Source organism: Geotrypetes seraphini, chromosome 1 (assembly GCF_902459505.1).
Source record: "Geotrypetes seraphini chromosome 1, aGeoSer1.1, whole genome shotgun sequence".
Taxonomy (NCBI): Eukaryota; Metazoa; Chordata; class Amphibia; order Gymnophiona; family Dermophiidae; genus Geotrypetes; species Geotrypetes seraphini.
In genome coordinates this window covers 318,641,352-318,654,829 of record NC_047084.1, presented here as the reverse complement: position 1 = coordinate 318,654,829, position 13,478 = coordinate 318,641,352, and the positions used below count along the sequence as shown (strand labels likewise).

At 47.8% G+C, this 13,478-nt stretch overlaps 1 protein-coding gene across 1 annotated transcript in view; it reads right to left on the bottom strand.

The window, feature by feature from the left end:
* The window catches only part of TACR3 (tachykinin receptor 3), a 254,838-nt gene that overhangs the window by 123,115 nt on the left and 118,245 nt on the right, over positions 1 to 13,478 (bottom strand). The window contains exon 3 of the mRNA XM_033956793.1: positions 1,314 to 1,464. Coding sequence (XP_033812684.1) covers positions 1,314 to 1,464 — 151 coding nt within the window. The remainder of the gene's footprint in view (positions 1 to 1,313; positions 1,465 to 13,478) is intronic.

The window sequence follows — 13,478 nt, the reverse complement described above, 5'->3', positions numbered from 1 at the left end:
CCCATTTCCCCATGTTCTCAGTCCACTGCACTAATCATTGGGCTAATCCTTTATTAAAATTTTAACTATAATCCATAAAGTGATCTAAAAGGGGAGTCCTCCTTATTTGGCACCAATGATCTGCCCTTATACTCCAGGTAGAGATTTAAAGTCTGCTAATTCTTTCTTGCTGAAGCTACCTCCATCTAGAGCAGGGATCTCAAAGTCCCTTCTTGAGGGCTGCAATCCAGTCGGGTTTTCAGGATTTCCCCAATGAATATGCATTGAAAGCAGTGCATGCACATAGATCTCATGCATATTCATTGGGGAAATCCTGAAAACATGACTGGATTGCAGCCCTCAAGGAGGGACTTTGAGACCCCTGAACTAGAGCTTGCTTGGTTTCAACACGAGAAAGTGTGCCTCATTGGGGTGCTCCTATTTTATGAAATCAGCCCCCACTGTATATTTGGTGGAAGGTTTCATTAAAAAAAAAAAATTAAAAGTTTAGTTGAAAACTCCCCCCCCCCCCCCCCCCCACCCCGAAAGCTTTGGAAATGATCAGCCTGGCTGGCAGAACAAATGAAATATTTTAAATGTTTCTGAGTGAGGTTTTCTTTTTCTGTCCTATTTATGGTGTTCTTTTCAAATATCTTATTGTAACTTTTGGGCAGCTTGGGTGGACCATTCAGGCCTTTTTCTGCTGTCATTTATTATGTTACTATGTGGTAAACCATTTCAACTTTTCTTAAACAGAACGGTCTATCAAATTTATTGAACTATTAAACTATTCTGCAAATATCCACTGAACGTATGTAATGTGTATTTACAGAATACTCTAAATTATGCACATTCCTGCAGTATTTAGGCACTTGTACCAGCTTTATGGCTGGCATAAGTGTGAACACCTAAATCTTGGGTCGTGCGTACCTGATGACACTAACATTCTATAAAGAAATGTAAGCATCTATGTTTCTTTATAAAACAGGTTTCTTAAAACACCCCATTATAAACCTGCTCCCATTTTGGATTTATAATATAAGTCCAACATGTGTCTCTGTACCTTTTCAATCTAGTTGTCATGTTGTAAGATTACATCCCCTATATATCGGTGTGATGCTTGTACTGGATTTTGATGGCACCAGGACAACAGCATAAAATCATATTTAAATTAATACTCATAGACATGATAATATGGACAAAACTTTAATATAGTAGCATGATTGTCTCCCAAAAATAAATAAAAATCAAATGTTATTTTGTTTTTCCTTTAACAGTACTTGTGTTTGAAGCACATAACCCAAAATTTAAATTAAACCATTGGATAAACTTACCTTTCTTTTTGCTTTGAGTTGCTCATGGTATTTGTCGGATGTGTCACCAGGAATCTCTCCACCCCACAAAGTAATTCCAACTATGGTATATGTGATAGCCATGACAAGCAACGGAAAGCAATATACCAATACAATCACAATCACATGGTACCTGGAAAAAAAACAATCGGGTCTTTCACCTTTTTATTGGTTGTGAAAATATATAATAATAATTAAAAAATTCCATGCATTTGTTTGCAAATATATATACAGGGTCAGGGGCACCAGAATGTTGTTTTGTTTGGATACCTGGTTACACTAGTAATTTATAAAGGATTGTAAGCGCCTGTGTATTTTTTCTCTGCCATCTCTTAAGCATCTATCCTTACTCCCCCCACCCCCCACCCCCCACCAAGTGTCCACATCTGCACATGCTTACGTCCTGCTGACTTCCACCCTTCTGATCTTTCTTAAGGACCTGTGCTTGCAAGTTGCAAGGCCATTTTGTCATGCAGATCAAAGATGCTAGCGACTGAAGTGTGGGGGAGGTAGAATGCGCAGCCAGATTTGGGTCTGCTATTGCAGTGTCTAGATTTGTTTAGGCCAGGGATCTCAAAGTCCCTCCTTGAGGGCCGCAATCCAGTCGGGTTTTCAGGATTTCACCAATGAATATGCATTGAAAGCACTGCATGGACATAGATCTCATGCATATTCATTGAGGAAATCCTGAAAACCCGACTGGATTGCGGCCCTCAAGAAGGGACTTTGAGATCCCTGGTTTAGGCCAAGTTAGGCAACTCTGAACATCATTGGTAGCTACCTAACAAACCCAGAATCCAAATGGCTATATTTAGCATCCAAGTGAAAATTAGGGGCTAAAGTATACTTGCTTACACTGTCAAATTTTCTAAGGTTTTAGCTTCCTTTTTATATTACATTACATTTGTTATCTGCCATTACCATAAAGTTCTAGGCAGTGTACTCAGGAATCGAGACATCATATGAATTAATCAAAATTTATCTTACTTATCTAACGTATTTTTGGAATAGAAAAAATTTCAAACATTTTCTAAACTTATATTCAGTTGTTTTTCTCAAGATCAAAGACAAAGCATTCCAATATTTTGCTGCCAAAACTCTAAATGAAACAAAACCTAAGAGTAGCCAAATTGACACAGACCGAAGGTCCATCAAGCCCAGTAACCTGTTACCAACTGCTGTCCACCCAGAATCCAAATGGCTATATTTAGCATCTAAGCGAAAATTAGGGGCTAAACTATATTGGCAAATTTTCAAAGATTTTAGTGTCCTTTTTACATTACAATTACATTTGTTATCTGCCATTAACAAAGTTCTAGGTGGCTTACTCAAGAATCCAGACATCACATTAATTAATCAAAAAATGATCTTACTAATATTTATTTATATATCACTTATATCTTACACGTGGTTTTACATTCAGGTACTTTATCATATTTCCCTATCTGTCCTGGTGGGCTCAAACTCTAGCTAGTGTACCTGGGGCAATGGAGGGATTAAGACTTGGCCAGGGTCACAAGAAGCAGTGAGAGATTTGAACCCACAACCTCAGGGTGCTGAGGCTGTAGCTCTAACCATTGCACCACACACTCCCCCATTTATTTTTGGAATAGAAAAGTTTTCAAACATTTTCTAAACTTACTATATTTAGTTATTTTTCTTAAAAAAATCGCAAAGTGCTGGAAAAGTTTTTGTGATATTCTATGTCTTATACACCAATAAACTTTGCGAACATAAGATCTGCAAACTGAGACAGACCAAAGGTCTATCAAGCTCAGTATCCTATTTCCAACAGTGGTCAACCCAAGTCAGAATTATTTGGCAAGATCCCAAGGAGTAGAACAGATTTTATGCTATGTATTTCTTAAGTTTTGAAACCAATATAAAACAGACTCACTTATCCCAAAATGACTAAGTAGATCAATTAATGCATCATGATCCACTAAGTCAAAAGCATTTGACATGTCAAATTGCATTAGCAATACCCTGTTCTCAACACTTAAATACTTACCTCACAGTAGATATTATTCAAAACTAGTAACGAAATAAATATGGAACACTGCCTTTATTTCATTGAAATGAAAAAAGAATTCTGAGATTCTGCATTAGAGGGCTAAAAGTTAAACGATAAAAGGGTCAAATATTTCAGCTCTTGACAAAGTATTCAAAGGCAAGAGGTTACACTCCAAATGAAGATCAGAATTGTCTATGCCAGGGACATGAGATCTGTTTGCATGCACTGCTTTCAATGCATATTCATTGGGGAAATCCTGAAAACCCGACTGGAATACGGCTCTCGAGGACCGGAGTTCCCTACTCCTGGTCTATGCACTCATTTTCTCAGTGGTCAGTTACGGATACGAAATCTGGATATTACGGAAACAAGACAGAAAGAAGATTGACTCATTTGAGCTTTGGTGCTGGAGAATAATTTCAGGTATGCCATGGACCACCAGAAGAACTAACAAATCAATTCTGGAAGAGATCAAACCAGCTATGTCACTCGAAGCCCAAATGATGAAGTTACGACTGTCTTATTTTGGTCACATCATCAGAAGAGAGAAATCACTGGAGAAGGACATCATGTTTGGGAAGATTGTAGGAACCAGGCGAAGAGGGTGACCTACAATCAGATGGCTGGACAAATTGAAAACAACCATACAGATGATGCTGGAGGACCTTTCCGGACTAGCAAAAAAATGATTTCTTTTCAGATCTGCAATTCATCAAGTCACTAGGACTCGAGCACGAGTCAATGGCACTTAACAACAACAATAACCAACCACTGGCGAGTTAAATCATCTGTTTGGGACTGACCACTAATTTTCAGCAGTGCATAACTGGTTAGCATAAAACTGAAAAGCAGGTATTTTGGGGATGTTTCAGAGGTGGAGTTGGCTTCATAGCTGATTAAATAAGAACATAAAAACATAAGAATAGCCTCAGGGAGTTGAGGGATGTCTTGGCGGAACCGCTGTCCGCACTCTTCAACCTCTCCCTTAGTTCAGGTAGCTTCCCGTTGGACTGGAAGAAGGCTAATGTCATTCCACTCCACAAGAAAGGCTCAAAGACAGAAGCAGCAAACTACAGACCAGTGAGCCTCACATCAATAGTGAGCAAACTAATGGGAACTCTAATCAAACACCAATTAGAAACGATCCTGAATGAGGAGAACCTTCAGGATCCCCGTCAACATGGATTTACTAAGGGGAGATCCTGCCAATCCAACTTGATCAGCTTCTTTGACTGGGTGACAGGAAAGCTAGATGTTGGAGAGTCCCTGGACATCGTATACCTGGACTTTAGCAAAGCATTCGACAGCGTACCTCATCGCAGGTTGCTAAGCAAGATGAGTTCTATAGGATTGGGCGACACATTGATGAAATGGGTTGGGAACTGGCTTGGGGGTAGGGCTCAAAGGGTAATGGTGAACGGCACCCCCTCTGAAATGACGGAGTTGATCAGTGGAGTGCCCCAGGGCTCGGTCTTGGGACCGATACTATTCAATATCTTTATAAGGGACTTGGCAGAAGGGCTCCGAGGTAAAATAACATTATTTGCCGATGACGCCAAACTAAGCAATGTAGTGGGCAAAAGCACAATGGATAAAAATTCAATGCCCGACAGTATGATGCACGATCTACTCTTACTGGAGAACTGGTCTAAGACATGGCAGCTCAGCTTCAATGCCAAAAAATGCAAAGTTATGCACCTGGGTAGCCAAAATCCATGCAGGACTTATACCCTTAATGGCGAGATCCTAACAAGAACGGTAGCAGAACGAGACTTAGGGGTGATCGTCAGTGAGGACATGAAGGCTGCCAATCAAATGGAGCAAGCTTCATCCAAGGCAAGACAAATCATAGGTTGCATACGCAGGGGTTTCGTCAGCTGTAAGCCTGAGGTCATTATGCCTTTGTATAGATCCATGATGAGGCCCCACCTGGAATACTGTGTGCAATTCTGGAGGCCGCATTACCGTAAGGATGTGCTGAGGCTGGAATCGGTCCAGAGAATGGCCACCTGGATGGTCTCAGGACTGAAGGATCTCCCGTACGAAGAACGGTTAGATAAATTACAGCTATACTCGCTTGAGGAGCGCAGAGAGAGGGGAGACATGATCGAGACGTTCAAGTATCTCACGGGCCGCATCAAAGCGGAGGAGGATATCTTCTTTTTCAAGGGTCCCACGGCAACAAGAGGGCATCTGTGGAAAATCAGAGGTGGGAAACTGCGCGGGGACACCAGGAAATTCTTTTTCACTGAAAGGGTGGTTGTTCGCTGGAATGATCTTCCACTTCAGGTGATTGAGGCCAGCAGCGTGCCTGATTTTAAGGCCAAATGGGATCGATACGTGGGATCTATTCACAGGGTAAAGGCAGGGGAGGGTCATTAGGGTGGGCAGACTGGATGGGCCGTGGCCCTTATCTGCCATCTATTTCTATGTTTCTATGACCAATGGTCCATCAAGCCCAGTAGCCCATTCTCACAGTGGCCAATCCAGGTCACTAGTACCTGACCAAAATCCAGGGAGTAGCAATATTCCATACTATCAATCCAGGGCAAGCAGCATCTTCCCCTATGTCTTTCTCAATAACAGACTATGGACTTTTCCTCCAGAAACTTGTCCAAACCTTTCTTAAAACCAGCTACACTATCCGCTCTTAGCATATCCTCTGGCAACGCGTTCCAGAGCGTAACTATTCTCTGAGTGAAAAAAAATTTCCTCCAATTGGTTTAAAAAGTATTTCCCTGTAACTTCATCGAGTGTCCCCTAGTTTTTGTAATTTTTGATGGAGTGAAATATCGATCCTCTTGTACCCATTCTACTCCACTCAGGATTTTGTAGACTTCAATCATATCTCCCTTCAGTTGTTTCTTTTCCAAGCTGAAGAGCTCTAACCATTTTAGTCTTTCTTCATACGTGAGGAGTTTCATCCCCTTTGTCATCTTGGTCGGTCTCTTTAAACCTTTTCTAGCGCCACTATATCTTGTGGCCAGAATTGAATGCAATACTCCAGATGAGGTCACACCATGGAGCGATACAGGGGCATTATAACATTCTTAGTCTTGTTAACCATCCCTTTTTAAATAATTGCTAGCATCCTGTTTGCTTTTTTGGCCACTGCCGCACATTAGGTGGAAGGTTTCATTGTATTGCCTACAATGATACCCAGATCCTTTTCTTGGGCACTAACCCCCAAGGTAGACCCTAGCATCTGGTAAAGCACAGTTACTTACCGTAACAGGTGTTATCCAGGGACAGCAGGCATATATTCTCACATGTGGGTGACGTCATCTACGGAGCCCTGATGCGGAAGCATTTTCAAGCAAACTTGATTGAAGATTTAAGTTTGCTCTGCTGCTCCACGCATGCGTGCCTTCCTGCTCCACTAGGGGGTGCATCCCCTCGTGGTCTCCAGTTCACTTAACTAGCCAAGAAGCCAACCTCGGGGAGGTGGGTGGGTTGTGAGAATATATGCCTGCTGTCCCTGGATAACACCTGTTACGGTAAGTAACTGTGCTTTATCCCAGGACAAGCAGGCATGATATTCTCACATGTGGGTGACCTCCAAGCTTACTGAAGAGGGATGGAGGGAAGTTGGCAATTTAAGCAAATAGATTTCGCAACACCGATTGGCCGAACCGGCCATCGCTTCTGGACAGGGAGTCCAGACAGTAGTGGGAGGTGAAGGTATGAACCGAAGACCATGTGGCAGCCTTGCAGATTTCCTCAATAGGTGTTGACCTGAGGAAGGCTACGGAGGCTGCCATCGCTCGGACTTTGTGTCCCGTTACTCGACCATGCAGCCCGAGACCAGCCTGAGCGTAGCAAAAGGAGATGCAATCGGCCAACCAGTTGGACAAGGTGCGTTTGGAAACTGGGTGACCTAACCGGTTTGGGTCGAAGGACAAAAACAGTTGTGGGACTTTCCGGTGTGGCTGAGTGCGTTGGAGGTAAAAGGCCAACGCTCTTTTGCAGTCAAGAGTGTGGAGCGCCACTTCTCCGGGGTGAGAGTGGGGCTTGGGAAAAAACACAGGTAAGACAATGGACTGATTGAGATGGAAATCAGACACTACTTTAGGTAGGAACTTTGGATGGGTGCGGAGTACCACCTTGTCGTGATGGAATACCGTGAAGGGTGGGTCCGCTACCAGAGCTTGTAGCTCACTAACCCGCCGTGCGGACGTGAGTGCAAGTAAGAAAATTACCTTCCAAGTGAGGAATTTTGGATGGCATTTGTCTAGGGGCTCAAATGGAGGTTTCATTAGTTGAGCCAGAACCACATTAAGGTCCCAAACCACCGGGGGAGGTTTGAGAGGGGGGTGGACGTTCAGCAGGCCCTTCATGAAGCGAGTGACTAAGGGATGGAGCGAGAGGGCTTTCCCTTCTAGGGGCTGATGAAAGGCCGCAATCGCACTGAGCTGTGCTCGAATGGAGTTGGTCTTTAGGCCGGAATGAGATAGTTGAAGTAGATAGTCAAGGACCAGGGGGACGGGGACCGACACCGGGTCCTGGCTGTGGGAGGAGCACCAGGTTGAGAATCTGGTCCACTTTTGGGAGTAGCAGGTTCTCGTCGAGGTTTTTCTAGAGGCCTCCAATATCTCCTTGACTGATTGAGACACGGGGAGAGCAGTCAGGGGGAGAGAAACCAAGCATTCAGATGAAGAGATTGAAGATTGGGATGTAACAGTGAACCCTGACCCTGTGACAGTAGAGAGGGAAACAGAGGCAGAGGCAGTGGATCTCTGACACTGAGTTGAAGTAGAAGGGAAAACCACGGCTGGCGTGGCCAGCGAGGGGCAATCAGGATCAGGGTGGCTTGTACTGTTTTCAGGTGGACAAGCGTCCGCAGTATCAGAGGGAACGGCGGGAACGCGTACAGGAACCTTCCCTCCCAATCGAGGAGGAAGGCGTCGGCCTCGAGCCGGTCCGGGGAGTATATCCGGGAGCAGAAGAGAGGCAGCTTGTGATTGTGAGGGGACGCGAACAGGTCTATTTGAGGCGTCCCCCACCGTTCGAACACTCCTCGTAGGGCCTGAGAGTGTAGTGACCACTCGTGTGGCTGGAGGAGGCGGCTGAGTCTGTCCGCCAGGCAGTTTTGTTCTCCTTGTATGTACACCGCCCGAAGGAAGGTGTTGTTGGAGATTGCCCATTTCCAGAGGCGCAGGGCTTCCCGGCAAAGGGGCCAAGATCCTGTGCCCCCTTGTTTGTTTACGTAGTACATCGCTACTTGATTGTCGGTTCGGATGAGAACCACTCGGTCGCGGAGCAGATGTTGGAAGGCTACTGCTGCGAGGTAGATGGCCCGAAGTTCTAGCACGTTGATGTGGCAACGGCGGTCTTGTGCTGACCACATTCCTTGGGTGCGCAGGCCGTCCAGATGGGCTCCCCAAGCGTACTCCGACGAGTCCGTGGTGAGTACCTTGCTGTGGGGTGGGGTGAGGAAGAGCAAACCTTTGGAAAGATTTGAAGAGTCGGCCCACCAGCGGAGCGATCGTTGCAATGAAGGAGTCACTGTCACGGAGTGGTCGATCGGGTCCCGGTCTTGACGCCATTGAGACGCCAGGGTCCATTGAGGGATTCTCAGATGGAGGCGGGCGAAGGGTGTGACATGGACGGTGGAGGCCATGTGGCCCAGGAGGGTCATCATCTGTCGGGCTGATACTGAGGTCAGCCGAGAGATCCTTCGGCTCAGACTTACTAACGCCTCCAGGCGCGGAGGGGGGAGGAAGGAACGGAGGCGAACCGTGTCCAGCGTGGCCCCGATGAACTGTAGGGATTGTGAGGGGCGTAGTTGAGATTTTGGGAAGTTTATTTCGAACCCCAGACTTTGTAGATAGGTAATAGTCTGTTGGGTCGCTGAGATAGCCCCTTCTTTGGACAGGGCTTTGATTAGCCAGTCGTCCAGGTAGGGGAATACCTGGAGGCCCTGGGAGCGTAAGGTTGCTGCTACCACCACGAGGCACTTGGTGAAGACTCGAGGTGATGATGCTAGTCCGAAGGGGAGGACTCGGTATTGTAGGTGCCAGTCCCCTACTTGGAAACGCAAAAACTTGCGGTGAGCGGGGTGCACTGGGACATGTGTGTACGCCTCCTTGAGATCGAGGGAGCAGAGCCAGTCGCCCTCGTCGATCAGGGGGTAGGGTGTTGGTAGTGAGAGCATCCGAAACTTTTCCCGTACCAGGAATTTGTTGAGGCGTCTCAAGTCTAGTATTGGGCGTAGGTCTCCCATTTTTTTCGGTACCAGAAAGTAACGGGAGTAGAAGCCCTTCCCCCGTTGGTCGGGGGGGACCTTCTCCACTGCTCTCAGGCGAAGCAGGTCTCGAGCTTCGGAGAGGAGTAGAGGTAGCTGAGTCCTGTTGGGAGGGCAATTCCTTGGGGGGTTGTCCGGGGGAATGGCCCGAAAGTTGAGAGAGTACCCTGATGAGATCACGCCAAGGACCCATGCGTCCGTCGTGAGTTGTTCCCAGCGAGGGTAAAAGGCTTTGAGTCGACCTCCGATGGGAAGGCGGCCTGGGACTATGGCGGAGGGGGCCCGCCCCCTTCCGCGTGTCCCGTCAAAAGGACGGGGATGGTTTGGTGGTCGCGGGCGGTTGGGACTTGGGCATGGCCCTGTGATGGGCTTGCGGACGTCTGGGTGGGGGCCGCGAGAAAGCAGGGGTGGACTTTTGTGGGTAGCGGCGCGGAGGGGCCCTGTATGGCCTGGGCGCTGGCGGTTTGGGCTTTTGCCGGACAAGGGAGGCAAATGAGCGTTCATGTTCGGAGAGGCGTTTTGTCGCCGCCTCGATAGTGTCATCGAACAATTCCTTTCCCACGCAGGGGAGGTTAGCTAACCGGTCCTGTAAGTTGGGGTCCATGTCGACCAGGCGCAGCCAAGCTAGTCGGCGCATGGCGATAGCGAAGGCTGCTTCTCTGGAGGAGAGTTCGAAGCCATCGTAGGCCGCGTGGAATAGATGAAGGCGCAGGTTGGAGAGGGACTCTAAAAGCAGGCCGAACGTTTCCTGCCGGGAGGCCGGTAGGTCAGTCTCAAAGGCTCTCAATAGTCCAATGAGGTGTTTGAGGTATGATGTGAAGGTGCAAGTGTAGCTTTGCACCTTAGAGGCCATCATTGCGTTTTGGTATAGTCTCCTGCCGAACTTGTCCAGGGTTCGGCCTTCCCGGCCTGGGGGTACCGCTGCTGAGACCCGGGACGGGTGAGCCTTTTTCAAGGAGGATTCCACTAGCAGCGATTGGTGGGAGAGCTGTGGTTGCTCGAATCCCGGATAAGGTACTGTGCGGTACTTGGCCTCCATTTTGGAGGGTACGGCCGTGACCATGTAGGGGGTCTCCAGGTTCCTGAAGAAGGCCTGTTGGAGTACCGGGTTAGGTGGTAAGCGAAGGGACTCTCTGGGCAGTGATGGCATATCCAGCTCCGCCAGGTACTCCTTAGAGTATCTGGAGTCGGACTGGAGATCTAAGTCCAATGCGTGGCCCATGTCTTGGACAAAGCGAGTGAAGGATGGGCGAGATGTCCCCGGAGCCCCGTGCGGGGTCAGGGAACGAGACCTTCGTCGGGTGGAGAAGGATAAGGAGGCTTCCCTCGAGTATCGAGGTTCATGCTCTGATCCATGCTCCGAGGTTGGGGAAGCACTGTGAGAGTGTTCCGGGGTTGTCGATCTTCGGCGTCTCGAGGAGCCCCTCGGAGACGATGCCGGGGTTAGGGGTACCGATCGATGTCGGATTGGTGACCTCGATCCGGACTCCCTCGGAGAATGCGTCCGAGGGGGAGTTCGGAGGATACGCGGGTTGGAGAGTGATAACTCAGCCACCCTTAGTGGTCCTGTACGAGGTGTGGGAGAACGGCCTTGTAGGGTTGGTGAACCTCGGGCCTTCTTGGAGGTACGGCGGTTCGAGGTTTCTGTCGTTCTAGCCCGACGTTTTGCCCCTCGGCGGTCCGCAGAGGGGGAACGTCTCGGGCGTCTCGGCGAGGAGTCCGAGGAGGATGGGATGCGGCGAGGATTGCGCACCTTTCCTCGAGGTTGTTCGGTGTGAGGCTCAGGTTGGTCTGGCACATTCGAGGTCGAGGCCGATTGAAACTGGGCCATTGCAGCGGACAGCTCCGACGTGATCATCGCTCGGAGTAGGTCCTGGAAGACGGGCACGGACAGCATCGAAGGCATGTCCCCTGCCTCTGTGCGCTCCACCGGGGGCGACCTCGTATCAGAGTATTCCCGTGTGGTGGAGGCACGGCCCGAAGGCTTGGAGGGCTTAGACGGGGCTGTAAGCATGGGGCTTCCGCCATGCGTCGCCGTTGTCCCCGAGGCTGGCTTCTTCGCTGTTACAGAACCTGAAGAGGGAAGAGGGGACTTACCCGGAGCCGAGGCTTTCTGTTGTCCCGAGGACTTCGGGGTCGAGTCTCGAGGCGATGCCGAGGTTTCCGGGGCCGAGGTCAAGGCCGGGGCCGAGGCCAGGGCCGACCTCGAGGCCGAAGTGGAGGGTTGGTCCGGGGTAAAGAGATCCGCCATGCGGGCTTTTCTTCGGCGGAGGGCCCGGTTTTGGAAAATAGCACACTGGGGGCAGGAGTCGGTTGGATGAGTCGCCCCCAGACAAAGGATGCACCGGCGATGCGGGTCTGTGAGAGAAAGAAGCCGCTCGCACCGGGTGCACTTTTTAAAGCCGGTCAAAGGCCGGGACATTAAATTGAAAGTAGCCGCGGCTCGATTAGCCACGCGGCCACGGGGACCCGGAAGCCTCCGGGTCGTTGAAAACAAAGCAGGAATCAAGTAAAAAGGTAAGGAATTCGCGCACAGCGACTTAATCGTGAAAAAACAAGAAAAAATCGCGGTGCTAGAAGGCAGTTGGGGCAGAGCCTGAAAAACACGTCTTCTAGGCTCGCGGAAAATTTTGAACTGGAGACCACGAGGGGATGCACTCCCTAGTGGAGCAGGAAGGCACGCATGCGTGGAGCAGCAGAGCAAACTTAAATCTTCAATCAAGTTTGCTTGAAAATGCTTCCGCATCGGGGCTCCGTAGATGACGTCACCCACATGTGAGAATATCATGCCTGCTTGTCCTGGGATAACTGTGATTCATATTATTCTTCCCAATGTGCATCACTTTGCATTTGTCCACATTAAATTTCATCTGCCATTTGGACGCCCAGTCTTTCAATTTCCTAAGGTCCGCCTGCAATTTTTCACAATCCACTTGCATTTTAACAACTTTGAACAGTTTAGTGTCATCTGCAAATTTAATCACTTCACTCATTGTTCCAATTTCCAGATCATTTATAAATAAGTTAATTAGTACTGGTCCCAGTACAGACCCTGCGGCACTCCACTGTTTACTCTCCTCCATTGAGAAAAATGACCATTTAACCCTTCCTTCTGTTTTCTATCCGATAACCAATTCCTAATCCACATCTGAACTTTGCCATCTATCCCATGACACTTTAATTTTCTCAGGAGCCTCTTGTGAGGAACTTTATCAAAAGGTTTCTGAGAATCTAGATACACTATATCAACTGGCTCACCATTATCCACATGTTTATTCATACCTTCAAAGAAGTCAAGCAAATTGGTGAGGCAAAATCTCCCTTGGTTGAACCCATGCTGACTCCGTCTCATTAAATCATGTTTGTCTACGTGTTCTACAATTTTACTTTTTATAATTGTTTCTACCATTTTACCCAGGACTGAAGTGAGACTTACCAGTCGTTAATTTCCTGGATCTCCCCTGGAGCCCTTTATAAAAATCAGTTAACATTAGCCACCCTCCAGTCTTCAATATTACAGATGATTTTAGCGACAGGTTACAGATCACTAACAGCAGGTCAGCAATTTCCTTTTTGAGTTCTTTTAGTACCCTCGGATGTAAACCATCTGGTCCAGGCGATATATCACTTTTTAACCTGTCGATTTGGTTCAGTACATCTTCCAGATTCTCCGAGATTTCTTTCAGTTCCTCTGCATCATCACCCTTGAAAACCATTTCCGGTTCTGGTAGATCTCTTACATCTTTTTACGTAAAGACCGAAGCAAAGAACTCATTCAGCCTTTCTGCTATGGCCTTATCCTCCCTGAGCGCCCCTTTTGCTCCTTGATCATCCAACGGTCCCACAGATTCCCTCACAGGTTTTCTGCTTCTGATGTACCTAAAAAATT